Source organism: Myxocyprinus asiaticus, chromosome 5 (genome assembly GCF_019703515.2).
Source record: "Myxocyprinus asiaticus isolate MX2 ecotype Aquarium Trade chromosome 5, UBuf_Myxa_2, whole genome shotgun sequence".
Lineage (NCBI taxonomy): Eukaryota > Metazoa > Chordata > Actinopteri > Cypriniformes > Catostomidae > Myxocyprinus > Myxocyprinus asiaticus.
In genome coordinates this window covers 16,325,665-16,351,325 of record NC_059348.1, presented here as the reverse complement: position 1 = coordinate 16,351,325, position 25,661 = coordinate 16,325,665, and the positions used below count along the sequence as shown (strand labels likewise).

Below are 25,661 nucleotides of genomic sequence, written 5' to 3'. Positions count from 1 at the left end.
GTACAGATGTTAATAACATAATGTTGTTTCCCCAGTTCTCTTCCAGTCAATAACCTGATCCGTATCCTGCGTCTGAACGACCCTGATCGTAGTCAGTCTACTCTTCCGTTTGGTCAGAGGAACCCAGAATGAAGCTGCTCTTCACTGAAGATCATCCTATATGTAGAATACAACCCTTCTGATCATGTTATCTCTATTACTGCCTCAGCTGCACATTTGAGATTCCTTTCAGATTTCCTCCAATGTGCAGGGAAATTTTCCTTCTTCCTAACTTTTAATTAAACAGTACGCTCAAGGTTTTCTTTGATAGAAAGTGGCATACGTCTCTGCACTTTACATTTCTTTGGGCACAAAAATGTACAATTTTAAAAACAAATAATTATTCATAATTCATAAATACTGGAAAATATATCGGTTTAAGACTCATTTAGTTATCTAATACTAGTTGGTTTGGACATTTGCTAGTCCTATTTTACTCTGCACTTTAAATTGTTCTAAGTAAGAGTAGTTTAAGTTTTATATCAGCATGATGCAATGGCAATTGCTTTTATACTTGATTCAGTAAACCCAAGATTGTAATAGTTATGATTAATAGTTACAAAAGTTTTTTGTCCTGTTCATTTAGAGACATTTATAGCATATTATTATTCATTTCAAATGTTGTTTTTATTTTTATTTTCAATTGTTTTATTTATATATGGATGTGATCTAATCAAAAAGGAAATAAAGTATGTTTCCTAGTTGAAAATAACAAAACTAATAAGCTGTCATTTTATTTACCGGCACATTGATCATTCATTAATTCAGCTATAAAACCCCTTTTAGTTGATGCATTGATCATCTTTGCTTTGTATTACAGAAACACTTAACAGTATGTAAATATGAAGGATCTAACAAAAATGAGGGCCATCATTTTGCCTTCAGGACACCGGTCTTGATTACTGTTGCTTGGCAGTCAGCCTTAAAAATTGTTTATTAACAAATTAACTAAAGATCATGGCAAAAATGCCACTATAATGTATAAATTAATATAAATTCTGTACTCTCTCAAAGGTGAGTGTTGTTGAATGTATAGCAAGCTAATACAGGTGCATCTCAATAAATTAGAATGTCGTGGAAAAGTTCATTTATTTCAGTAATTCAACTCAAATTGTGAAACTCGTGTATTAAATAAATTCAATGCACACAGACTGAAGTAGTTTAAGTCTTTGGTTCTTTTAATTGTGATGATTTTGGCTCACATTTAACAAAAACCTACCAATTCACTATCTCAAAAAATTAGAATATGGTGACATGCCAATCAGCTAATCAACCCAAAACACCTGCAAAGGTTTCCTGAGCCTTCAAAATGGTCTCTCAGTTTGGTTCACTAGGCTACACAATCTGCTGATCTGACAGTTGTCCAGAAGACAATCATTGACACCCTTCACAAGGAGGGTAAGCCACAAACATTCATTGCCAAAGAAGCTGGCTGTTCACAGAGTGCTGTATCCAAGCATGTTAACAGAAAGTTGAGTGGAAGGAAAAAGTGTGGAAGAAAAAGATGCACAACCAACAGAGAGAACCGCAGCCTTATGATTGTCAAGCAAAATCGATTCAAGAATTTGGGTGAACTTCACAAGGAATGGACTGAGGCTGGGGTCAAGGCATCAAGAGCCACCACACACAGACGTGTCAAGGAATTTGGCTACAGTTGTCGTATTCCTCTTGTTAAGCCACTTCTGAAACACAGACAACGTCAGAGGCGTCTTACCTGGGCTAAGGAGAAGAAGAACTGGACTGTTGCCCAGTGTTCCAAAGTCCTCTTTTCAGATGAGAGCAAGTTTTGTATTTCATTTGGAAACCAAGGTCCTAGAGTCTGGAGGAAGGGTGGAGAAGCTCATGGCCCAAGTTGCTTGAAGTCCAGTGTTAAGTTTCCACAGTCTGTGATGATTTGGGGTGCAATGTCATCTGCTGGTGTTGGTCCATTGTGTTTTTTGAAAACCAAAGTCACAGCACCCGTTTACCAAGACATTTTGGAGCACTTCATGCTTCCTTCTGCTGACCAGCTTTTTAAAGATGCTGATTTCATTTTCCAGCAGGATTTGGCACCTGCCCACACTGCCAAAAGCACCAAAAGTTGGTTAAATGACCATGGTGTTGGTGTGCTTGACTGGCCAGCAAACTCACCAGACCTGAACCCCATAGAGAATCTATGGGGTATTGTCAAGAGGAAAATGAGAAACAAGAGACCAAAAAATGCAGATGAGCTGAAGGCCACTGTCAAAGAAACCTGGGCTTCCATACCACCTCAGCAGTGCCACAAACTGATCACCTCCATGCCACGCCGAATTGAGGCAGTAATTAAAGCAAAAGGAGCCCCTACCAAGTATTGAGTACATATACAGTAAATGAACATACTTTCCAGAAGGCCAACAATTCACTAAAAATGTTTTTTTTATTGGTCTTATGATGTATTCTAATTTTTTGAGATAGTGAATTGGTGGGTTTTTGCTAAATGTGAGCCAAAATCATCACAATTAAAAGAACCAAAGACTTAAACTACTTCAGTCTGTGTGCATTGAATTTATTTAATACACGAGTTTCACAATTTGAGTTGAATTACTGAAATAAATGAACTTTTCCACGACATTCTAATTTATTGAGATGCACCTGTATAGTGTGTTTCCTGCAGAGAGCAGGAAAAACACTAAAATCAGCTCTGAAAACCTGAAAAGAACATGAAAAGAAAACACAATCAACTTAACTTGTAAAAGCGATTATATCAGCAGCTACCATTACAATGGACATAGTTGTAGCCAGTTACTTAAATGGATTCTAGCAGATCATTTATTATTATATTTTGAGCATTATTTAAAGCTGCTTTTTATTTTATGTTGGGTTGATTTGATTTTGTAGCTAACAGCCTTTTGTTTTGATAGCGATTTTATTTAATTAAATGATTTCAATTATTTTTCCCCTTTTAAAAATGCATTCATAGCGCTAAAATAAAAAAAAAAAAAAAACATTCAAAGACGTAAAAATAAAAAGAGCAATGTGGCCTTTGGGTAAAAAAACAGCACAGAAATAAAGCATTCTTGTTCTTTATTGTATAAGCTGCCATCTGTATTAACTAAATATGTGAAGAGCTAAACAAATAGCTTCCACAAATCATCACCTTATAAAAAAAATTAACAATTTGACACTGATTATTCTGATGCTACAGCAGGATAAGTAATAATTAGTGGCTGTACAATTACTGTTTTTAGTTCAAATTACTGGGAAATATAGGAGTCTTCCACTTCGCCCTTAGGTAACAAAGTATAGGGTCTAAAATGGTTTAAACTGATCGCCTGTGCGATTTCTGGCAATCAATCCTTGGCACCTGCATAGAGCAGGAATCCAGAAAATGTGCTGTCATCTTCACTACTGGAATAAACACCATTCCAGTCCCGCAGAGTCTCCAGCCATACCTGGTCACCAGATGTTAGACGCAGCACTGCCATGTTGGACGCCTGGTCAATGTCCTGACCGTAGAGCGAGTCACGAGTTCGCAGTTTCCGAATGCCATTCACAACCAGGGCTGCACGTAGGGGACGATTACGCACAGTTATGTAGTAGGAAAACACATAAACACCCCCATGAGTGCAGTTAAACTTGCTGGTGTTTGGGTTCCAGTGACCTTCTTCATTGTAAATGACTTTGTCAAATTTTATTGGCAGGCCTGGTGGCGGGAACGATCGGCTGGGAAAGAGGCCGACACTGAAGGCTGAGCGCTTCTGAATGGAAGGTTCACCTTTAGCACCCTTCAACCCCCTAACACCTCGTGCTCCCTTCAGTCCCCTGGCTCCTTTCATCCCTGGCATCCCCCTCTGCCCTGGTGGTCCTTGAGGTCCTGGAGGACCAGGCTCTCCCTGCTTACCTGGGGGTCCTGGGTCTCCTTTGGGCCCCTTAGCACCGGGAAGGCCATCTGTGCCATTCAGACCTGGCATGCCCATGTCTCCTTTTAGCCCTTGAAGCCCTGGCTCACCTGTATTGCCTTTCTGCCCCCTTTCCCCAAATGGACAGTCTCCTTTGTCGCCTTTCTCCCCCTTGGTTCCATCTGGTCCAGAGGGCCCCGTCATTCCAGGCGTGCCAGGCTCACCAACCTCTCCCTTTGTTCCATTCCAGCCAGGCTCTCCATGGTCCCCTAGGTCTCCTTTCGGCCCTGGTATACCTGCATCTCCTTTGTCTCCTTTGAGGCCTATTTCACCTGGAGACATTAACATCAACAATTGAATTCCAAATATCAACCTTTTTTCTGAACTCAGAAGTGTTCCACAATTCGACTGTTTTCAATTTCCGGTCTCCAGTGTTTTCACTCGCAACGGTGTATATTCTTAGTGGGTAATGTGATGTTTAAGGTATTAAATTTGTAAAAAGAAAAAAAACCATGTGGCTGCATAATGCCGATACTTCGCAGAGTCGAGATGACCGTTTTTAAAGAGAGTGCCTCACCTGAGTGTGTAGATGTCATGAAACATTTGTCCGAGGTGAGTTACGTTGATATTAACTATTTGAGTTGCAATGACCGCCAGCAACTGCACAAGTTGAGGCTGAAATAAATTTTTATGCCAAAAAAAACTTAAATGTTTGTTGTTCTCCATCTGGATCGCTTGTTTTGTTATTTATTGTTTTTTTGTTTTTTTTGGGGGGGGGGGGGGGGATTTTCCCCTTTTCTCCTTTTTCTCCCAATTTGGAATGCCCAATTCCCAGTGTGCTTTTAAGTCCTCGTGGTCGTGTAGTGATTCGCCTCAATCCGGGTGGCGGAGGACGAATCCCAGCTGCCTCCGTGTCTGAGACCATCAACCCGCGCATCTTATCTCGTGGCTTGTTGAGCGCGTTGCCACGGAGACATAGCACGTGTGGATGCTTCACACCATCCACCGCGGCAACCACGCTCAACTCACCACGCGCCCCACCGAGAACGAACCACATTATAGTGACCATGAGGAGGTTACCCCATGTGACTCTACCCTCCCTAGCAACCTGGCCAATTTGGTTGCTTAGGAGACCTGGCTGGAGTCACTCAGCACGCCCTGGGATTCGAACTAGCGAACTCCAGGGGTGGTAGCCAGCGTCTTTTACCACTGAGCTACCCAGGCCCCCCGTTTTGTTAGTTTTTTCATTGCTTCTCGAGACCAGAAACAGAAAACAGGCAATTACAATCATAATGGCGCCGCCCAGTGGTTGCTCTGGAAAACTGCTTATAAGACTCATTTTCAGGACAAAGTGCCATTTGTACCGATAAATTGCAGGATTTTTATTTTCTTTGAAGTTACTGCTTGAATTAGAATTTCCCACTTCAGGTCCACCATAGGGGGACACATACCCCCAGTATTCAGATTAATGTTCAAACATGGATTTTTCAATGGCAAATTCTAAATGTTTTTTCCCAATTCTAAATGTGTGGTTACAGCCTTGCAAAGTAATAGTTATCGGTACTAACCCTAAGGCTGGATACATCAAATACGTGCACACAGATGCGAGCACTTGGCCTACAGACAGAGGTGGGTAGAGTAGCTAAAAACTGTTCTCATGTAAAAGTACAATTATTTGAATTAATGATGTTAATAATTACTTGAGTAAGAGTAAAAAAAGTATCCAATTAAAAGAATACTCTAGTGAGTAACTAGTTACTTTCATATGTAACATTATGGACATTTAATCTCCAATATTCCATTACATAATACACATTTAACATATATTACAGAATAATAATAATTTAATAATTATTATTATTATTGGAAATTTTCATCATTCACCCTCATGTTGTTCCAAACCTGTATGACTTCAATGCAACACAATTAAGGAGATGTAAGACAGAATGTTAGCCTTATAGTCACCATTTACTTTCACTGCATGTTTTTTTCTCCATATTTTAAAAGGGAATGTTTCCTTACTGTCATGGTGTAGCTCCGTTCCTCGTCGGCAAGGACGTGGAAGAAGCAGAGGAAGAGCTTACTATAGCTAATATCACAACAACAGCATATCTTGGTTCTGTGAAACATAGCAAAACTAATATTACCCACCTATCAAGCAGAAACAGAGCAACCTCTGCATCAGTCTTCAGGCCTTTCAGCTCTCACAGGTCTGTCCACCGTTGGAAAGCCTCTCCGATGTTTACACGGCTCCTAGCCCTTGCCTGATCATACCCCTTCTTTTTCATTTTATATTCATCTGACCTTTTTCTCTTGGGCTGTTTCTCAGCCATCTCTCTTGCTTGGAGTTCAGTAAGTGAGCATTAGCCAGATTTACCGTCCCTCTTCTTCTAATGAATTTCCCTCTCACTCTCTGCCCCATCTCCCCTCCCCTTCCCCCCATACTATGCACAAGCACGAACCGCCCACTGTTGGTGGTTGGCTGCAATAGTGTTTGGTGGATCGGTCCAATCCACTTTGTTTATTTTCCCATTTACAGAGCCAGGGCTGTGTACAAACACCGGATTTTTTTTTTTCCAGCGCACAGACTGAACGGACAGCTAGTGGACCGTAAAAAGATGTTCGCAGAATTTCACAAATCAGAATCAGAAAGAGCTTTATTGCCAAGTATGCTTCCACATGCAAGGAATTTTTCTTTGTGACCGAAGCTTCCAGTGCACAAACAATACAAGACAGAAATAATAATTAAAAAAATAGAATAAAAATAAAAAGTGAATAGAAATATAAGTATATATATATATATATATATATATATATAGAAATACACAAGACAAAAATATACATATAGTATGTACAAATACAAATCTGTTATGTAATGCAGAAGAGGTAGAATATATTAAATAATATAACTGACTAGGCTGTGTATTGCATGTAATTATAGTATAGTTTTAACTGTTCATGTGATGGATAGCCTAAGGGAAAAAACTGTTCTTGTGCCTGACGGTTCTGGTGTTCAGTAGCGTCAGCCAGAAGGCAACAGTTCAAAAAGGGAGTGGGCAGGGTGAGTGGGGTCCAGAGTGATTTTACCAGCCCTTTTCCTCACTCTGGAAGTGTATAGTTCTTGAAGGGGGGGTAGGGGGCAACCAATAATCCTCTCAGCAGTCCGAATTTTCCTTTGTAGTCTTCTGATGTCTGATTTCGTAGCTGAACCAAACCAGACAGTTATTGAAGTGCAGAGGACAGACTCAATGACTGCTGAGAAGAACTGTATCAGCAGCGCCTGTGGCAAGTTGAATTTCCTCAACTGCGAAGGAAGTACAACCTCTGCTGGGCCTTTTTCACAATGGCGTCAGTGTGTGTCTCACACTTCAGGTCCTGTGAGATGGTAGTGCCCAGGAACCTGAATGACTCCACTGCTGCCACAGTGCTGTTTAGAATGGTGATGGGGGTCAGTGTTGGGGTGTTCCTCCTAAAGTCCACAATCATTTCCACCGTTTTGAGCATGTTCAGCTCAAGGTTGTTTTGACTGCACCAGACAGCCAGCCATTCAACCTCCCTTCTGTATGCAGACTCATCGTCATCTCAGATGAGGCCGATGACAGTGGTGTCATCTGCAAACTTCAGGAGCTTGACAGAGGGGTCCTTGGCGGTGCAGTCATTGGTATACAGGGAGAAGAGCAGTGGGGAGAACACACATCCCTGGGGGGCACCAGTGCTGATTGTACAGGTGCTGGAAGTGAACTGATGTTTGTGTGAAGTGAAGGTCAGAGCAGGTGTGGGGTATGAGACTGGGCTTTTCAAGTCTACAGTAAAACACATTCAGGTCGTCAGCCAGTTGTTGATTATCCTACAGTGTTGGGGGATGTTGCTTGAAGTTAGTAATGTCTCAGGCCTCTGCACACTGATGCAGGGTCGTTAGCTGAGAACTTGTTTTTCAGCTTCTCAGAGTAGCTTCTTTAAGCCACTCTGATTTCCTTAGTGTGTTTTTGGCCTGATTATACAAGATTTTATCCCTGCTTCTGTAAGCATCCTGTTTAGCATGATGAAGCTGTCTGAGTTTTCCTGTGTTGTTAAATGTTAAACAAGTCCTAGTAGAAATGCACATATCCTCACAGAAACTGATATATGATGTAGCAGTATCTGTGAGCTCGTCCAGGTCTGTGGCTGCAGCCTCAAAAACACTCCAATCAGTGCAGTCAAAGCAGGCTTGTAGTTCCAGCTCTGCTTTGTTGGTCCATCTCTTTACAGTCCTTAATACAGGCTTAGCAGATATTAATTTCTGTCTGTAGGTTGGAAGAAGATGAACCAGACGGTGATCAGAGAGTCCCAAAGCTGCTCTAGGGACAGAGCGATATGCATCCTTTATTGCTGTGTAGCAGTGATCCAGCATATTGCTGTCTCTGTTTGGGCATGTAGTGTGCTGTTTGTATTTGGGCAGTTCATGAGTGAGGTTGGCTCTGTTAAAATCGCAGAGAATAATAACTGAGTCTAGGTATTGTTGTTCCGTGTTTGTGATCTGATCAGCCAGCTGCTGCAGCGCTGCGTTCACACACGCATGTGGAGGAATATAAACACTCACCAGAATAAATGAGGAAAATTCCCGCGGCTAAAATTATTCCCGACTAAAATGTCCAGTAAAACGTCTGAATAATCAAAAACTGGGAAAAGATTGTCTGGTATGTGCTGCCGAATATACAGCAGTACATCTCTGGTAAAAATGATTGGGAAAAAAATTAATAAACACATGACAAACAAACAAAAACTACAAAAGAATTGGAGAGCTCCACACCAAGGCGGCCATCCGCGGCACCATCATCTCACATTAAAGAAATTTTATTGGATTAAAATGACTTACTCCACCTTTAACGTGGATGTTTACATGGATTTATACAGTAAACACTGATATATTTCACCACTGATATAAAAATGTATACATAGAAACTGATGTCATGAGAGCCCATAAATACAGAATCACCCTGATCATCGCATTGGACGTTCACATTGGCTGCGTCTCTTCTGCGAGAAACAGCAGTGCCTCTGCACGGAAAGTAATGTTATCTATGGGGTCCTATGCCAATTTTTTTCCTTAATAAGGTCATAATAAGATGAGGTTATTACTGCTTCAAGGACAAAAGCGGGCAGTCACGTGCACTTCATCTTTATCAGCACACTTGGTTGTGATTGGTTAATGTTGTGTCTACCAGTGGTTCTCAACTGGTTTTACTTCGGGACTTTACATTGGACATCAAGTGGAGACCCACCATAGAAAAAAAAAACAAGAACCTGTATTTAATGTATCCTGGGTCGTATTTTCTTTTATCTTGCGTAGTTCTGTTCATGGTTTTCAAGTATAAATGCATGTATCAAGTGACATTATTTTTGTTGTTGATGTCAACAACAAAAGATACAGAAATGTTCCTCTCCCCCCTTTAAAAAGTTGATGAGCATATTTATTTATATGAGCCCATTATTTTTATTATCCAGTTTATTTCCTAATTTCAAACATCATTCAAACAAAACATATATTACACAGGAAAACGTTGTTCATAATTTGTCCACAAGTCTTGGAAGTCCAGACTTTAAAGCCCTTTATGAACTTGACCTTATATTTTCAGTGCAATGACATGTAAGCACAGGAAAGACCATTGATGGCTCCTTATTACCATGGTTAGGTCAATGCAGCTAGTCTTTATAATAATAATAATAATAATAATAATAATAATAAATTTGTGTTTGTGAAAAATAGTATAGATTCCACCTAATACATTATTTAATATGAAACTATTTAAATTTTTGTCAAAATATCAGAGTTATTATTACTACAGTAAAATCGTGAAACAGTTTTGTAAGGGTGATGATGTGTAATTTAAAAGAAAAAATAGCACAGTGTTGCTCTGTTCCAACTGACTGCTGTTTATAATGTTGGGGCTGCTTGTTTGAGAGGTTTGACTTCCTCCATAGCTATTTAAACTAGAAAAATTCTCACTAGAATTCAAATGGGCATTGATGTGTACGCGAGCACCAGAGATACAGTAGATTAGAGCAGATCATTGGCGCAAGTTGTTTCGATTACACTCATGCGAAAAAACAGCTTTATCGCACCGCAAAAATATCTCGTTGCAGATGAAAAGCCTTTTGAATGCGAGATTATTATTAAATTTGCCTCAGCAGTCCTAAATTTCACTTGGGCGTCTGCTGAAAATGTTTCAATGGGAGAAACATGGCATTGTTTTTTCCTGCTGTCTGCAACCCAGTCTGAATGGACCTGTGACCCACTTTTGGGTCGCGACCCACCAGTTGAGAAACACTGGCATCTACTGTACACCTATATACACAATGTCAAAAGGTCCGGCAGTTTATTAATTCTTCCCTTTTTTAAGTTATTTTATTGAGTTAACTTGCATGCAGACATATAAATTGTAGTGTACTCTGTTCGGATTGAATAATTTTTATTAGCTTTTCTATAATCTCCTGATTATTTTAGTGTTGTACAGCACACAGAGCTGCTGAGCTCAGCGTGAGCCGCGCGGCAAAAATAGGCTCAACGGCGAAACTATCCGCTCACTGCCGCGTCTGTGACGCTTCTGAGATGCATCACCTCGTGACTCACGCTTGCAGTGGGAACGGTTTGATCTGTTAATAAGGCCGCCAAAACAAAAACGCACCACTCACGCCCCGCTCATGGAGGATGTGTGAACTCGGCGTGTTTGTTTTTAGCGCTTGCTGCTGCTGCTGCAGTAATGAACTCGACTCAAGTGACAAAGCGCAACTGTAAAGTTTCGCTGTCATAAAAGTCCCATTCAGAAATCTTTCAATAAATTACACATTTATTAAAATGTATTTAATCAAAACCATAAATGTAAGGAATGTTGCCCATTGTAACAAAGTAAAAGTAATTTTTCAGTAGAAATGTACTTAAGAGTAAAAAGGACCTACTATTAAACCTACTTTTAAAAGTAAATTTTCTCCAAAAATGTACTCAAGTAAATGTAACTGAGTAAATGTAGCACGTTACTACTGACCTCTGACTATATATTGTGCTAAACTTGCATTCTTGTGTTACTGTGCATTACAAACCTCAGTATTCAAAGGGGCAATAGAGTTAATTTCAAACATTCTGTGCCATTAAATTGAATGTTATTATTCAGGTAAGCTGCTATAAAATATGTTGACATACTGAGCAATATCCTCTTTAAACTGTTGCTTCACCATGACAGTAGCTGGCTTGAAAGAGAAACTCACTATTTGAAGCAGACCATTCACACTACTGTCCACTATAGCACCTCTTGTGGTAACATTGAGAATGCAACACGTAATTGCGTTTTGAAATGCAACAATGCACGAAATCAACCTTGTGTAGCTAGAAGTGTCTGCATCCACGGACTTGTGTAAAGAAGATTTTAAACTTTTTTTAAATTTTAAAAAAAGCAAAACAAAATCAAGGTTATAGTGAGGCACTTACAATGGAAGTGAATGGGGACAATTTTTGGAGGGTTAAAAGGCCGAAATTTTAAGCTTATTATTTTATAAAAACACTTGCATTAATCCTTCTGTTAAAACTTGTGTATTTTGGTCTGTAATGTTGTTTAAATCATTGTTTTTACGGTTGTTTTAGGGTGTATGGTGTTACATAATCATGGCAACGAAGTTGGCAATAATTGGATATAACTTTACACAGAAAAGGCTTGTAAGTTATTTTATCCTACTAAAATACTTATTGAAATCCAGATTTTATTTTTATTTATTTTTTACATGAAAGGAGAGACAACTCTAAATTATATTTTGTGATAATCAACATTCTGCCACAAATGCTGTCAATTGGCAGCATTTAACCTGGGAATATACCTTTAAGCATGAAGCACTACACTATTTCAACCATGTCACAGTAAGTGTGGAATTCATATACTTCTGTGATCAATTCTGTAGTATCCCTTTGGTGTGCCTTGTAATAAATTACACATTATAATTAACAAAAAAAAAAAAGAACCCATGTCATTTATTTTTCAAAATATGCTTTGTGTAATAATACAACACTGTTACATTAAAAATGGCTCATAATGGCTTATAAAATAGTTTATGGTAAATATTATTGCACCCCTCCATATTATTCACTTAGTGTTTTTATATTTTGTGCCGAAAAAAACAATATAATTGTGAACATGTTGTATAACTGATGAAGAATGCAAGGGAAACTACTCCTGTTTCAACCAATTGGGCAAAAGACTGATAATGTTACTCATTCAAATATGTCAGAATGGTCAAACCATTATTTCAAGGGAATTGCCATGGAAACACAAATGGCACTGTTTCCTGAGAAATGACCCGTTAATATTAAAATCAGCATAAGACATGTACTGTATAGTGTATCATCGACTAAAGCCCTTGCAGGTGAATGTACCTTTCTCTCCTTGTTTCCCAGTAATGCCGGGAATACCAGGCAGCCCAGTCACTCCAGGATCACCTTTCTCTCCTGAAAGAAGACCAGGCATATATTAACAACTTTTTAAAAATTGCCTGTGAATTAACAACAACACTATTTTGCGTTAGTACCATTATTTAGAGGTGAGGCTTCAGTTCTTCAGGGTATGATCCCATACAAATCTAATACAAGCTGAACTGTTTTTAATAGGACAATGAACAGTTTTTAAGAACATAGGCCTTTCTGGAAATCTGTTGCTCAGGGTAAAGTGTGTTGGAAACATCAAAATCTTAGAATTCAGGCCTATTTTAGGTCTGAAACACTGTACTATAAACTAAGTTTAAGATTTTATCATGTTCCCATTATTTTCTTCTCCCTTCAAGAGGCATTGTCATCAGTGGAGTTTGGATTTTGCCAAGCACCAAATTGAAATGATATATGCGTATCTACCACTGTTCACTACTGGTCAGAATAAATCTTCATCTATTAGAATACACCAGTGGCGATTTCTCAGGGCCAGCAAAGCCTTCTTTGCTGGCGTAACATGCCTAATAAATATTTTTCTTCCTTTCATTCTCATTGACCTTTTTGCCTATGTATTTTCAATCACTTTCCACTCCTAATTCATCTACAAACCTAATAGCAAAAAACAAAAAGTTTATCCAATCAGAATTTATCCCTCGATGCTTACAAACAAAGTGTGACAACTGTTTCACAAATCACATGTCCGAAGCTGAGCTCCTTAGCCAAAGCAGTGCGCGAGTCTGAGCTCCACCCCGTCAGGCCTTCAAAATTTCCAACAATATTACAGTGAATAGGCATCTAAATTCAGATTGTCAGATTCATCAGCCAATCAGATTGATTTATTTGTTCTTGGTGGGTGTGGTCTTTAGGATATGTCCCAGTCCAGGCCTTCTAGCTGGCCTTGAGTGACGCAATCATGCTTTAAGTGCGTACGTAATTTGAAAGCGAAGAGTGTGAGATCTCGCTGACGAGACGGCTGTCATCATAAAAGAGATCCTTATGAATTTAAAAACGAGTTGTTCTGCATGATCGTGCGATTGATTAATTAAACAGGAAAGGAGGACTGATTTTCACTTCAAGTAAATTGGTAAGTGCTTTTTGCATTGTTATAGCAACATCAGGAGTTTTCTAAGTGTAAATTAGGCTGCTTGAGCATTCAGTGTCGGATCAAGTTTTGAAAAGTAACCGTGTGCCCTGACGAAACAAAATGTATTGCGAGCAACGTTTAAATCGCAAATATTATTAGAGAGCTTTTTCTTAGTATTAGACCTCCTTGGTTCTGGCTTTCGTGCGTGGATGTGTTTTTAAAATGTCAGTTGGTATTATTAGTTGACTGCCACGTGATGTATGATACGGCATACGGTGTCTTATTCATTGTGAAACTGTGTTTTCTTAATGGCATGAATCACACTGAAGGCCTAGACTTAAAATGCATGGGCAAACTGGAATACACACAAGCTCACAAGAGGACAAATACCCTGCACACAGTTTTTTTCTCCAGTGGTGAAGAGCATGTTCATGTTGAGACGAGAAGATTCAGAGATGTAAGAGGTCTGCAAGCTGATTGAAGCTTTTGAGCAACTTCAAAGAACTTTCAGTTCCAGTCTCAGTTTCTTGAGATATAAATTGAAGGTTTCGCAAACATGTGTGAGCATGCAGCACTTTAGGTAAGAAATAGGTTCAGTTTTTCTTAATCTATGCTATGTAAATTTTTTTTTTTTTTTTTTTTTTTTGATGGACATGGAAAGATAACCATGAAAATGCACTCCATGAATGTAAAGCATAAATATAACAAGAGTTTTATATTTCCTGAAGAAATGTGAGAGGTGCTGGCCCATGCAAAACTTGCTGCCATGATCAAAAGTATTCAAAGTTCTGGTTGATTGAGAGTGATCAAGAGTAAAAAGAGCACACTAAAGTCTCAATGATATTTTGGTCCCTAGATATGGCTTGTGTAAGTATGAGCAATAGTAATAATCATGCTTGCTTTACTAAACCTTGTTGGAGAACTATATTTCTCCAAAACCAAGTTGCAAGGTCTCTTCAAATGTTTGACCTTCTTGCAATACATATTTATATGTACAGACGAGCACACTGTCTTCAGTATCTCTGATTCTTTGTATATAACTTTGGATAAACCAAATCCCAAATATGGAGCGAAGCTGTGAGGGAAAATGGTCCTTGTGTAAACAGTTTTTAAATCTCTTTAAAATATCTTTTTGCTCCTTTTTATGGAAGTTTACATTTGAAATAGCAATTTCTAACCTCTAACGCCTTTTCTACCCTGATGCATGCAACCTGGTTTCAGAACAGTGGCGTGTCCAGGACATTTTTACTGGGGTGGCCAAGATGGGGCACAGACCTAGTGTGGGGTGGCGATACCGGGAGAACCTTTATGAATGGCACATGATCAAAATGTGTAAATATCGCATTGCTTTGCTTCAACATCTACACATGTAGAATAAATGAATTCTTAAACTCATGTTAGCATTAACTGAATTGTTTGTATTCAATATCAGACTGTTGTTTTGACAGTTTTCTATTCCTGTTCTATTTCAACCTATTACAGTTTCTGGGAATCTCTGGTTATTTTAACATAACATCCATTTTTAAATCATTAATTGTTTAGGAAAAGTCAGTTACACATTTTTAAGAGCTATTCTCATTGTAGAGAATTAATCTGCATATAACATCAGGTATAGTGTATAATCATAAAAAGATACAAGTACAGGTGATAACTGATTGAGGCGCAATTCAATCAATCATTCAATCAATTATTCATTCATTTATTAGCTATAACTGCACTGTCCAGCAGAAATATTGTTAAATTGGGTACAAATCAGTGTGTGAAACTGGCTACGAGGGCTTATAGGTGTCTGTCTGGAAACCCCAAAATAGCTCTGAATACAGTTAAAAACAAAACTCTATTTACAGTGTCTACTCAGGTTTATTTTCCACATGTTCTGATAGCTTCAATTCCTTTGAATATTACCAAATAAAATAGTTAGTCAAATCATTTGCGGCATTTAAGTGCAATTTGCCCTGCTTCTGCATATTTAAAATGTCAAATAAGGTATAAAAACTTTGAAGATTTTATTGGTCTGACTGACCAATAATACACATAAATAACTCATGTAAAGTACAGTCACAACACAAACCCTTCAATTTCACACACAGGTTAGCCATATATATAACTTTAGTTATTGAACATATACATCTGTAAAACGCTTTACACACCTCCGTCATTAAATCAGAAAACATGGCATTTCATATTTCATGTTAATATAAAGATAACATGTTGAATGTGGTGTAGGGTCTAACTTACTCTTTAACCTAGCTACTGTAACAATGAAAAAATGTTTTCACATTCACATGGAAATTCGGGATAAATTAAACGTTAGATTAGATGAACATACCTCTCAAATAACAGCTTTCTTTTTGACCACAAATCGACGTCGTCAACTCATTGGAAGTTGGAGGTAGACGCTAGCTCATGTCAGCTTCGTGCTTCTGACTGACCATTATACTCCAGACTTGGCGCCCGCTGCCCGCGACCTGCCCCTCCCCCCACTGATCAAAGATCAGCTCACACAGCTTCAGTCCCACCACTACTATAATGGTCAGAAATATAAAACTGACCCTGGGTCAGTGTGGCTCTAAATAAACAAATGACCTGAGATGTCATCTTTGATTGACAGGTGTTTCTATTGGTTCTTCGTTCTTGTGTTGATGAATATGATGAACTACCAATCAGTTCTGGGGTGGCCACAGGGTGGCCAATGAGATTTCAGGGGTGGCCCAGGCCATCACAGGCCACCCCCTAAAATCGCCACTGTTTCAGAATCACATTACTATACCTATATTTTTGCAAAAGGATTTTTATGTGGCTCGTTGTATGTATCGCGGCAGTTTCCTGGTTAGGTGAACACTAGAGGTGCTTCAACAACAAGGGCTTTTATTCACTTTCAAGCAAATTACGAGTAAAACGGCAGATTATGCGTTCAAAAACACTTAGTTTTCGCCTTGTTCCTCGCACATCTAAATACTTTTATTGTACTTGTAAGGTGATACATTTTAACGTTTGTATTAGATCCCAAAAACATTTACAAGCTTGTTCAAGTGCGATCAAATTGCGCGGTAGCTCAACTGATAGAGCATTGCACTTGTGATGCAAAGGATTGGTTTAGAAGTCCTGATGAGCACCCGAGTTTCACGTTAGTCGAAAGTGTAATAGAAGCACCAGTAAATGATGTAGTTGCTTCAGCAATTGCATTTTTTTTCTTATATTTGCTCTTATGACACTATCGGTTAGGTTTTGTTGATTGAAAACTCGATAGATAGAGCATTAACCTTAAAAACATCATCTGTAATTCTGGTTGAGGGTTCAGAGTGTTATGTGTGACGTATTGGGCACTCAAATTTCATTTTGCCCCAGACTATGTATTTTAGGTGATGGGGCAGTCATTAGTAAAGGGGATAAATACATAAGAAATTGGGTCCTGGCCAGTGTCATGATCGGTAGACAGATCATACTGAGGGGATGGAAGTTGGCTGGTGTGCCCTCATTTCGGGAGTGGTGCACGTAGACGGGCAGGGTGGCAGCATTTTAAGAGATGTCAGATAGAAGGTTCGGCAACCTGAGGGTGTTTGATATGAAGTGGGGCAGCTATCTGAACTTTTTTGGAGGGCTCTTGGGGAGGGGCAATGGAGAGGGATTTATAGTTTTCTCTTTTTTCTCTTTGTTTGTTTGTTTTTTGTGTGTGTGATTTGGCTTTGACCACAGGGATGTTTTGGGGGGTTGGGTTGGGGAGGGGGAATAATGGGGGTTAAAAGCTGATTCTCTGCATTTATGTTTTGCTTTTCTGTTTCATGTGTTGGAATCAATAAAGTGTTAATCAGGGGGCAAAAAACATAATTTGTTTGGGAGAACCTTTAAACCACTTTTAGCGCCACACAGCGGACATTTTGCCTTGGAACTGCCGCAATATGTGTAATGAACCATGTAATGTCATTTTTAAATAATGCCACCACAGTAACTTAATTTTTGAGATCAAGCTGGATGCATAGATTTTGCTTGCTTTCAACAAGGTGAAAAACATGTATTTCAAACATTGTGTAAAGGATGATGGATAGTCAGTCGGTCATTATTGCGATATAAAGTCTGACATGGTGATCCGGACAGGTCTTGTATCATCCTGAGAGGTTTATTTAGCAATAATGACCAGCTGATTGTATATTATCCTCCTTATTACATGGCTTATCAAACAAATAGATAAAATGGACATTAAATTGATTTATTTCATTATGTGAGGAGAAAACATGGAGTTATATAAGAGATGAAACTAGCAGAGCTATGTAGGAAATATGTTGCCTGGGACCACGGTCAATTATACAGTTTTGCTGTCATTTTACAAAAATATTTGACCACAAAATGCCACAATTGCCCAATCAGAACTGAGTATTCCAGAGCCTTGTAATTAATACATTTGAATAGATGTGAACTAATCTTGTGTATACAAATGGAGCGCCTTTCACTGGAATGTTTTGAAAATCTTTTGCTGGCACATATGTTGAACACCAGGGAAGGATTGTACCATACTGACCTTTCTCTCCGTGTTGCCCAGGAGCACTGGTGAGTCCATCTTTACCTGGAGGTCCAGGAGGTCCCATCTCCCCCTTTGCCCCTGGAATACCTTGCACAATGACATAAAAACTTGTGGGGAAAATTTCATGTAGCATTTAATGAAGTAGACATCAGCTAGGCCAATGTGCATTAACAAAGCCTCCTCAACAGCCAGCATGGCAAGGGCAAGAAAATTTCAATCGGTATCTATGAAATAAGGCATTCTGATTTTTGACTTACCAGCTGAAAAGACCAACTGCAACCAGCATCCAATACACAACATATGTTACATCCTACAGCAAGGTTAGCTGTAATAGTAGGTTTTTGTTTTGTTTTTCAGATGTTTACCATGTATCTTTCTTACCTGGCAACCCCTTTTCTCCCACTAGTCCTGGAGGACCTCTCTCTGGTGGACAACACTCACAGAAGTTAAAGAAGCATTCGTTGTATTCCAGCGTGTAGTTCCCAGGGCCCACCCTAGGAGGAACCATGGCCTCAGTGTGGTAGTCAGCAGAATAGGCATCACTAGAGTAGGTGGTGCTGTCAGTAGGCGAAGTGGAGTACACATCCATCATGGAGTCTGTGGTTTCTTCTGTGACACCACTGGCAGTCGGGCTCATAGTGGTAGTGATCTGCCGGGTGCTCAAGTGGCCAGGTGGCTGTGGAGGACCAACTTCATCCTGAGTCAGAGGCTTTTTAGTGGGCTTCAGTCGTGGCCACTGTGTGGTCTTCATTATTGATGCCTGAGTCTCTGTTGTTACCACCAGCAAGGCCATCACCAGGATGACCAGGTGGAGAAGTTTGGGCATTGTACAAACAGCTGCACACAAACAGATGCCAAGAGTGCTGATGACAGAAGTGGACACCAAAAGAAAGCACAAGAGAGAACCTAGATTTATACACATTCTAAAGGAAATGTGACTGGTGCGTGCCATGCCTACGGCACTGAGGTGGTTGCCAAGGCATTGCTCTGCCTTTAAAAGGGTGTTCAGAGTGGATTTTACGTTGTTTCTTTGTGATTGCATGTTATGGGTGGTTGCCACCCCCAAGTTTCCATGATAATCTGTTCTCTAGATATGGCTCGGGCCCCTCTAATGTAAGTCTATGAGAAATTTTCCCTGTCTGCCAGGTGAAAATCAGTCAGATTGTTTAGTTAAACAATATCACACTGGCAAATGTAATGTTGTATTGAATATCAGCACAGCTTTATGTGGCCATAGAACAGAATAGAACGCAACAGTCTGGTTCTAGAAGTAAAAATCCCATTTATTTTTTCCATAGAAGAATGCATTTTTACCTACCATGAGCTCTTGAGGTTGTTCAGCGATTGGCAAATGTAATGTTGTATTGAATATCAGCACAGCTTTATATAGCCGTAGAACAGAACAGAACGCAACAGTCTGGTACCGGAAGTAAAAATCCCATTTATTTTTTCCATAAAAGAATGCATTTTTGCCTACCATGAGCTCCGAGGTTGTTCAGCGATGGTATATGCTTCCGTTGAAGCCATCAGTCCGTGTTATTTCAACTACATTGTTTAAAAATCTTGTTTGATAGCGGAATTCCTGGTGAACAACTACATTATCCATGGTCCAACAGAGAAAGATCTACCAATCAGAGAACTGTGGCCAAGAAAGCCCGCCAAACAAGCCCAAAGCAACTGCCCATTTCCCTGATGCACTGTAAATGAAGCAAATAAGTTGGTCTCCCTTCACCCTTAAATTACTTCAATATGTGGATACACTGGAATATTTCACAATAAACATATACAATTTAGTTTCCGTACTTATAATCAACCTAAAATCAATAATATATTGTAATAGTATTTTATATTCAATTATGTCATTCGCAATGCTCCATGGGATTGTAGTTCGTGCCCTTGTGAAAGACGTTAAGTACACAGTCTTGTACCTTTGTCTTTTTGTCAGATTTTCAAATACTTTTTTGCTTCAAAATAAAGTTTGTAATGTTGTCATTCACCTCTGGTTGGTTTGGTTCATGGCTTACAACTCTTTTATGAAGGATTTTATGAAAAGTCTATGTAAGAAATGAATGGGAAAAATACTTCCAGAACCAAGACAGCTGAAAAAGTGGGCGGGCACTGTTTTTGCGCTCTATTACCAGCGATTGGTTTATATACAATAATTCTAAAAACCAGAAGTAACTTACATTTTAGATACAATATAGCCTGTTGTTTTTGTCTATTTTTGCTCCGCCAATGAAAATAGCTGGATCTGCATCTGCATCTGATTGTCTATTGGATATTGGGCATTAAATCAACGTGTTTTTGTCCCGCCTGGCTTCTCTTCATGATGATTGATCAAGCTCTCAAAAGGGCAGATATTTGCTATCTGTCATAACACATTTATTTCAGCTTTCATAATTGGATATTTTGCCTATTTTGTTGAAAAAAGAGAGAAAAGGTAGTTACTTTCATTAATAAATTCCACTTTTTGAGTAGTAGTTTGAGCAGCTTTTATACCAGCACTCTTGGAGCGCTGCTTGTCCGATCAGATTAGAGGACCAGAACTTGCGGTTGTATAAATAATAGCTCATCTCTACTCAACAAGCCCCACGATTTGATGCATCATTCATGTCTGTAGTACAAGCTGAAGTTTAATACTGAGGTATAGGGATTTGTTCACATCCCTAACTCTAATATGAGTGAAGCAATACAGATGCCTGCCACTAATAAGAGAGAGAAACGTTAAATAAATGTGGTTCCACCATTCCATTTACCATAAAGATGGAATACAATGATTAAGAATAAATTATATGGCATATACTCACCTAGTCACTCAACTTGCTTGCCGACTCTCCTGCCCCTTATCTGAGAGAAAACTGCATCCAGATTATTACCTTTTAACAACCTGTGCCACCCCGTCCCCCTCAGTCCAGCCAATGAGATTCTTTGGCACAGTGCTGGGGACTTGATACCTGAGGAGAAGCTAATGTGGTGGCTTTTGAGAGTATCAGTCCACCTCATTCTCATGCATCTGTATCCCTTGTGTTATATCATTGAGAAGGGCAATTACACATAAGAGTACTTACACACACCTGTGCATGCTGTTCATTTATTTTTCAAATGACAATGTCTGCCATATTTTTTCTTAGAACTAAAATTAGACAAAATATAATCATACATGAGAGTGTCAGTGATAAACAAGATTTTAGTATATCTGAAGAAAATGTGAGTGGTGCCTAAAAAAGTTGTCTCCACATTGTGGGCGATTGCCAGGACATTGCTATACGGTGGCTAAGGTGTTCTGGGTGGTTTTAACATGTTGCTGTGCAGTTGCCAGGCTGTTACTGCGGTGGTCTGAATGGTCAACGAAGTTCACGATTGATGAGAAAAGTGATAGCACACCCCTCCTCAACATGCCACACGGTTTGACCTCTAATAATGGAACAGAATTCATATTTAATTATCATATAAAAATGTGTAATTGAGAATATCAGTCCAAGTTTATTGATGCTTTCTTACAATGTGTCATGATTATTCCTACAAACTCCACAATGCTGAACAAAGGTTTGAGTAAGTCATGATTTTCCCAAGGATCAAAGAGAATCAGAGACTTTTGGGGAATTTTTGAAGAGTCTCAGCGGAGAAAACGCTTACACTTGGGGTGAATGGTCATGTATCCTACACGCCTTCAGATCCCTCCATCAAACACTTGCACTTCACAAGAAACTGTCTTTACACACAGTCTACTTCCTTACAGTATAAATGTACAAATTTTGAACGAAGTACCCCTTGATCAAAACTGCCTTCTACAGAAATGTGGCCTGAATTCAAAGTAACTGGTCCATTTGGCAGAAGCTCAAAGCAAAGTTAAGTAATCAAAGCGAATGGGACATTGACCCGTGAATCAAAGTCATGGCAGACTTTCTGCAGACCCCTATTAGGAAATTCAGCACTAGTGATTTTTAGATCTCCAGGGGTAACTGACCCCAGGAATTATAGAGTTAAGATTTTCATCTCAGACTTCAGTTTTTTATATGATGTCTCCCAGTGGTGCAATGACATCATTCGGAAACAAAACTGAACCCTTTAAATTACACCTGCAGTGTTTGTTAGGCAAGTAGTGTATGAAAGTGTCAACATGATCACATGGGAAGTCGGCATGTTGTTTCTGAGAGTTCCAGTACCCTAGGGGTGGCCACATTATGCCAACTCACTGACAAGCGCCATCTCCAATCACAGAAATTGTTTTATCGGCTCCAGCATGTTTTCCTTCACTTGTGATGCGACAGGAAGCACATTGTGTCAGCAGCGTGGGAGACCAGTGTTCAGATCACACGTTGAAACCAGGAAGTAATTGAGTTTGCATTATCAATGACTAGCACAAATTGGAGGTCACATACAGTGCATCTGGAAAGTATTCACAGCGCTTCACTTTTTCCACATTTTGTTATGTTACAGCCTTATTCCAAAATGGATTAAATTCATTATTTTCCTCAATTCTACAAACAATACCCCATAATGACAACGTGAAAGAGGTTTTTGAAATCTTTGCAAATTTATTAAAAAAAAAAAAAAAAAAATCACATGTACATAAGTATTCACAGCCTTTGCTCAATACTTTGTTGAAGCACCTTTGGCACCAATTACAGCCTCAAGTCTTTGAGTGTGATGCTACAAGCTTGGCACACCTATTTTTGGGCAGTTTCTCCCATTCTTCTTTGCAGGACCTCTCAAGCTCCATCAGGTTGGATGGGGAGCGTCGGTGCACAGCCATTTTCAGATCTCTCCAGAGATGTTCAATCGGGTTCAAGTCTGGGCTCTGGCTGGGCTACTCGAGGACATTCACGGAGTTGTCCCGGAGCCACTCCTTTGTTATCTTGGCTGTGTGCTTAGGGTCGTTGTCCTGTTCGAAGATGAACCTTCGCCCCAGTCTGCTGCATTCATCTTTCCCTCGATCCTGACTAGTCCCCAGTTCCTGCTGCTGAAAAACATCCCCACAGCATGATGCTGCCACCACCATGCTTCACTGTAGGGATGGTATTGGCCAGGTGATGAGCGGTGCCTGGTTTCCTCCAGACATGACGCTTGCCATTCAGGCCAAAGAGTTCAGTCTTTGTTTCTCATGGTCTGAGAGTCCTTCAGGTGCCTTTTGGCAAACTCCAGGCGGGCTGTCATGTGCCTTTTACTGAGGAGTGGCTTCCGTCTGGCCACTCTACCATACAGGCCTGATTGGTGGAGTGCTGCAGAGATGGTTGTTCTTCTGGAAGGTTCTCTCTCCACAGAGAAATGCTGGAGCTCTGTCAGAGTGACCATCGGGTTCTTGGTCACCTCCCTGACTAAGGCCCTTCTCCCCCGATCACTCAGTTTGGCTGGGCGGCCAGCTCTAGGAAGAGTCCTGGTGGTTCCAAACTTCTTCCATTTACGGATGATGGAGGCCACTGTGCTCATTGGGACCTTCAATGCTGCAGAAATTTTTCTGTACCCTTCCCCAGATCTGAGCCTCGATACAATCCTGTCTCGGAGGTCTACAGACAATTCCTTGGACATCATGGCTTGGTTTGTGCTCTGACATGCACTGTTAACTGTGGGACCTTATATAGACAGGTGTGTGCCTTTCCAAATCATGTCCAATCAACTGAATTTACCACAGGTGGACTCCAATCAAGTTGTAGAAACATCTCAAGGATGATCAGTGGAAACAGGATGCACCTGAGCTCAATTTTGAATGTCATGGCAAAGGCTGTGAATACTTATGTACATGTGATTTTTTTTCATTTTTTATTTTTAATAAATTTGCAAAGATTTCAAACAAACTTCTTTCATGTTGTCATTATGGGGTATTGTTTGTAGAATTTTGAGGAAAATAATGAATTTAATCCATTTTGGAATAAGGCTGTAACATAACAAAATGTGGAAAAAGTGAAGCGCTGTGAATATTTTCCGGATGCACTGTAGTTCCCTTTAAAATTACATCTTTACTCCATTGATTGTTAGTTTTAAGGTTTGGATTGAGGAGTTCAGTTTCAAGGGGATTCAACAACTTGCTTTTGGCGACCCTCTGTGGGCATTTTACCTTGAAAAATGGAGCTCATACCGCTTTGGCCACAGGGGGTAGTGTTTTGCGTTTCGATAAGCAGAGACCGATGTTAGCTAAAGAAAAGTCAACCTACTGTTTGTGATTTCACTGTGAGTGTAGTCTGAAAGTGTTGCTGTGACTGTGGTATGTCATCCTAAATTAACACTAAAAAGGCTTTTTAGCATTTTTTTAAAGTGATAGTTCACCCAAAATGAAAATTCTCTCATTATTTACTCACCCTCATGATACCCCAGGTGTGTATGACTTACTTTCTTCAGCAGAACACATTTGAAGAAAAATAGAAAAATATCTTAGCTCAGTAGGTCCTTAAAATGCTTGTGGATGGCGATTTCTCTTTTGAAGCTCCAAAAATCACAAACAGTCAGCATAAACTTCAGCCATATGACACCAGTTGTTAAATTAATGTCTTATAAAGTGACTCAATCGCTTTTGGTGTGAAAAAAGATCAATATTTAAGTACTTTTAAATATTTAGACCCGGCCATGATACTTAGGGTTAGGGATTCAAATCCCTAACCCCAAGTTTTACACTTAAGTGCCATTAAAAACAAACAGGGAGATAGCTGCTCCATGAGCAATATGTTTTAGCAGGTATTACCCTCTCCAGTTACAGTCCCCATTAGACTACTCCACTGTTGTTTCTGTGTACACAAGGGCACCATTAGGGAGTACGGGATGAGATGGGGGTGTAGAGGGGTCATGGTGCTGTGAATTGTTACTTGAGCCTGTGATATCCACCCTCCCCTGCCCTTACAGCGGCCATATGCATTAGCTTCAAGAGGCTCAAATGCCTTAGGCTAAATGACATTGCCAGGTAGGCAAAATGGAGACCATTAGTCAAACCAAAGATCCATTTCTCTACACCTCACTAAGCTTCCAGCACTGGAGGAAGATGAAAATAAATCCCACTGGACTTGTGATGAAAGTTAAATCAATATGATGTGCATCCATTAATTCATGCTGACTGCCTCCATACCAGAAGTCCAAGAGCACTGGAATCATTTAAAAAGTTGTGCATCAATTTATCCACTATCACAATGAATGCTTAATTGGGCATTTTATGACTAGAATCTTTACCACATGATAGGGCTAGGAGATAAATTGGGGGAATAAACTTTGAAAACTTTTCAGTAATTTTTTTATATTTAGCCGATATTTTACATCTAGATGATCAGGTGTGTGTCGCTAAAAATGCAAGCAGTTCAGTAAAGTTTTACACAATTAGCTTACTGAATCTCAGTCATGAAAGGTTTGGAAATATTAGCTGACTAGTGGCTACCTAGCCCTGCTGTCATGTAAACCAGTAATGAGGCTAGGTAGTTAGCTATCTGGCTAATATGACCTCGTTGTGTGCCAAACAAGAAAGCGCTGACAATGCAATCACAGCAACTCTGACATCAACACTGTTACTGTTTTTTTATTTTTTTTTATTTATTTATTTTTTTTACATATTTTCATGATGCATAGAGCTGTCACATAGTGCCATTTTTTTTTTTTTTTGTTTGACACAGGCAAGAAAGTCTTTCCGTGGATGTAATGATTTTAGGCTACAGCAATAACGTCATGTACAGGTTAAGTAGCTGACATGAGTCAGGCCAAAACCAGAAAGAAGAACACTTTAGGGAAATATAAAAT

General features: G+C 39.6%; 2 protein-coding genes across 2 annotated transcripts in view; one reads left to right on the top strand and one right to left on the bottom strand.

Moving 5' to 3' along the window:
* Positions 1 to 711, top strand: part of LOC127440409 (structural maintenance of chromosomes protein 6-like) — a 51,879-nt gene extending 51,168 nt beyond the window's left edge. Inside the window, exon 27 of the mRNA XM_051696953.1 lies at positions 36 to 711. Within this exon, the coding sequence (XP_051552913.1) occupies positions 36 to 132 (97 nt within the window). The 3' untranslated portion in view covers positions 133 to 711. The remainder of the gene's footprint in view (positions 1 to 35) is intronic.
* Positions 712 to 2,636: 1,925 nt separating this feature from the next.
* On the bottom strand, positions 2,637 to 18,774 carry LOC127440411 (otolin-1-A-like). Its single transcript, XM_051696956.1, has 4 exons — positions 18,330 to 18,774; positions 17,946 to 18,035; positions 12,298 to 12,369; positions 2,637 to 4,231 (listed from the first exon to the last, which is right to left on the bottom strand). The coding sequence occupies exons 1-4, from the start codon at positions 18,772 to 18,774 to the stop codon at positions 3,351 to 3,353; spliced, it is 1,488 nt and encodes a 495-aa protein (XP_051552916.1). The 3' UTR covers positions 2,637 to 3,350.
* Between the last annotated feature and the right edge of the window lie 6,887 nt (positions 18,775 to 25,661).

Excerpts from the sequence above, each read along its gene's own strand:
- LOC127440411 (XM_051696956.1), bottom strand. The coding sequence starts at position 18,774 with ATGCCCAAACTTCTCCACCTGGTCATCCTGGTGATGGCCTTGCTGGTG. Across the intron at positions 18,036-18,329 it reads GGGAGAAAAGGGGTTGCCAG|GTATTCCAGGGGCAAAGGGG; the intron begins GTAAGAAAGATA and ends TCATTGTGCAAG. Across the intron at positions 4,232-12,297 it reads TGGGAAACAAGGAGAGAAAG|GTGAAATAGGCCTCAAAGGA; the intron begins GTACATTCACCT and ends TAATGTCTCCAG.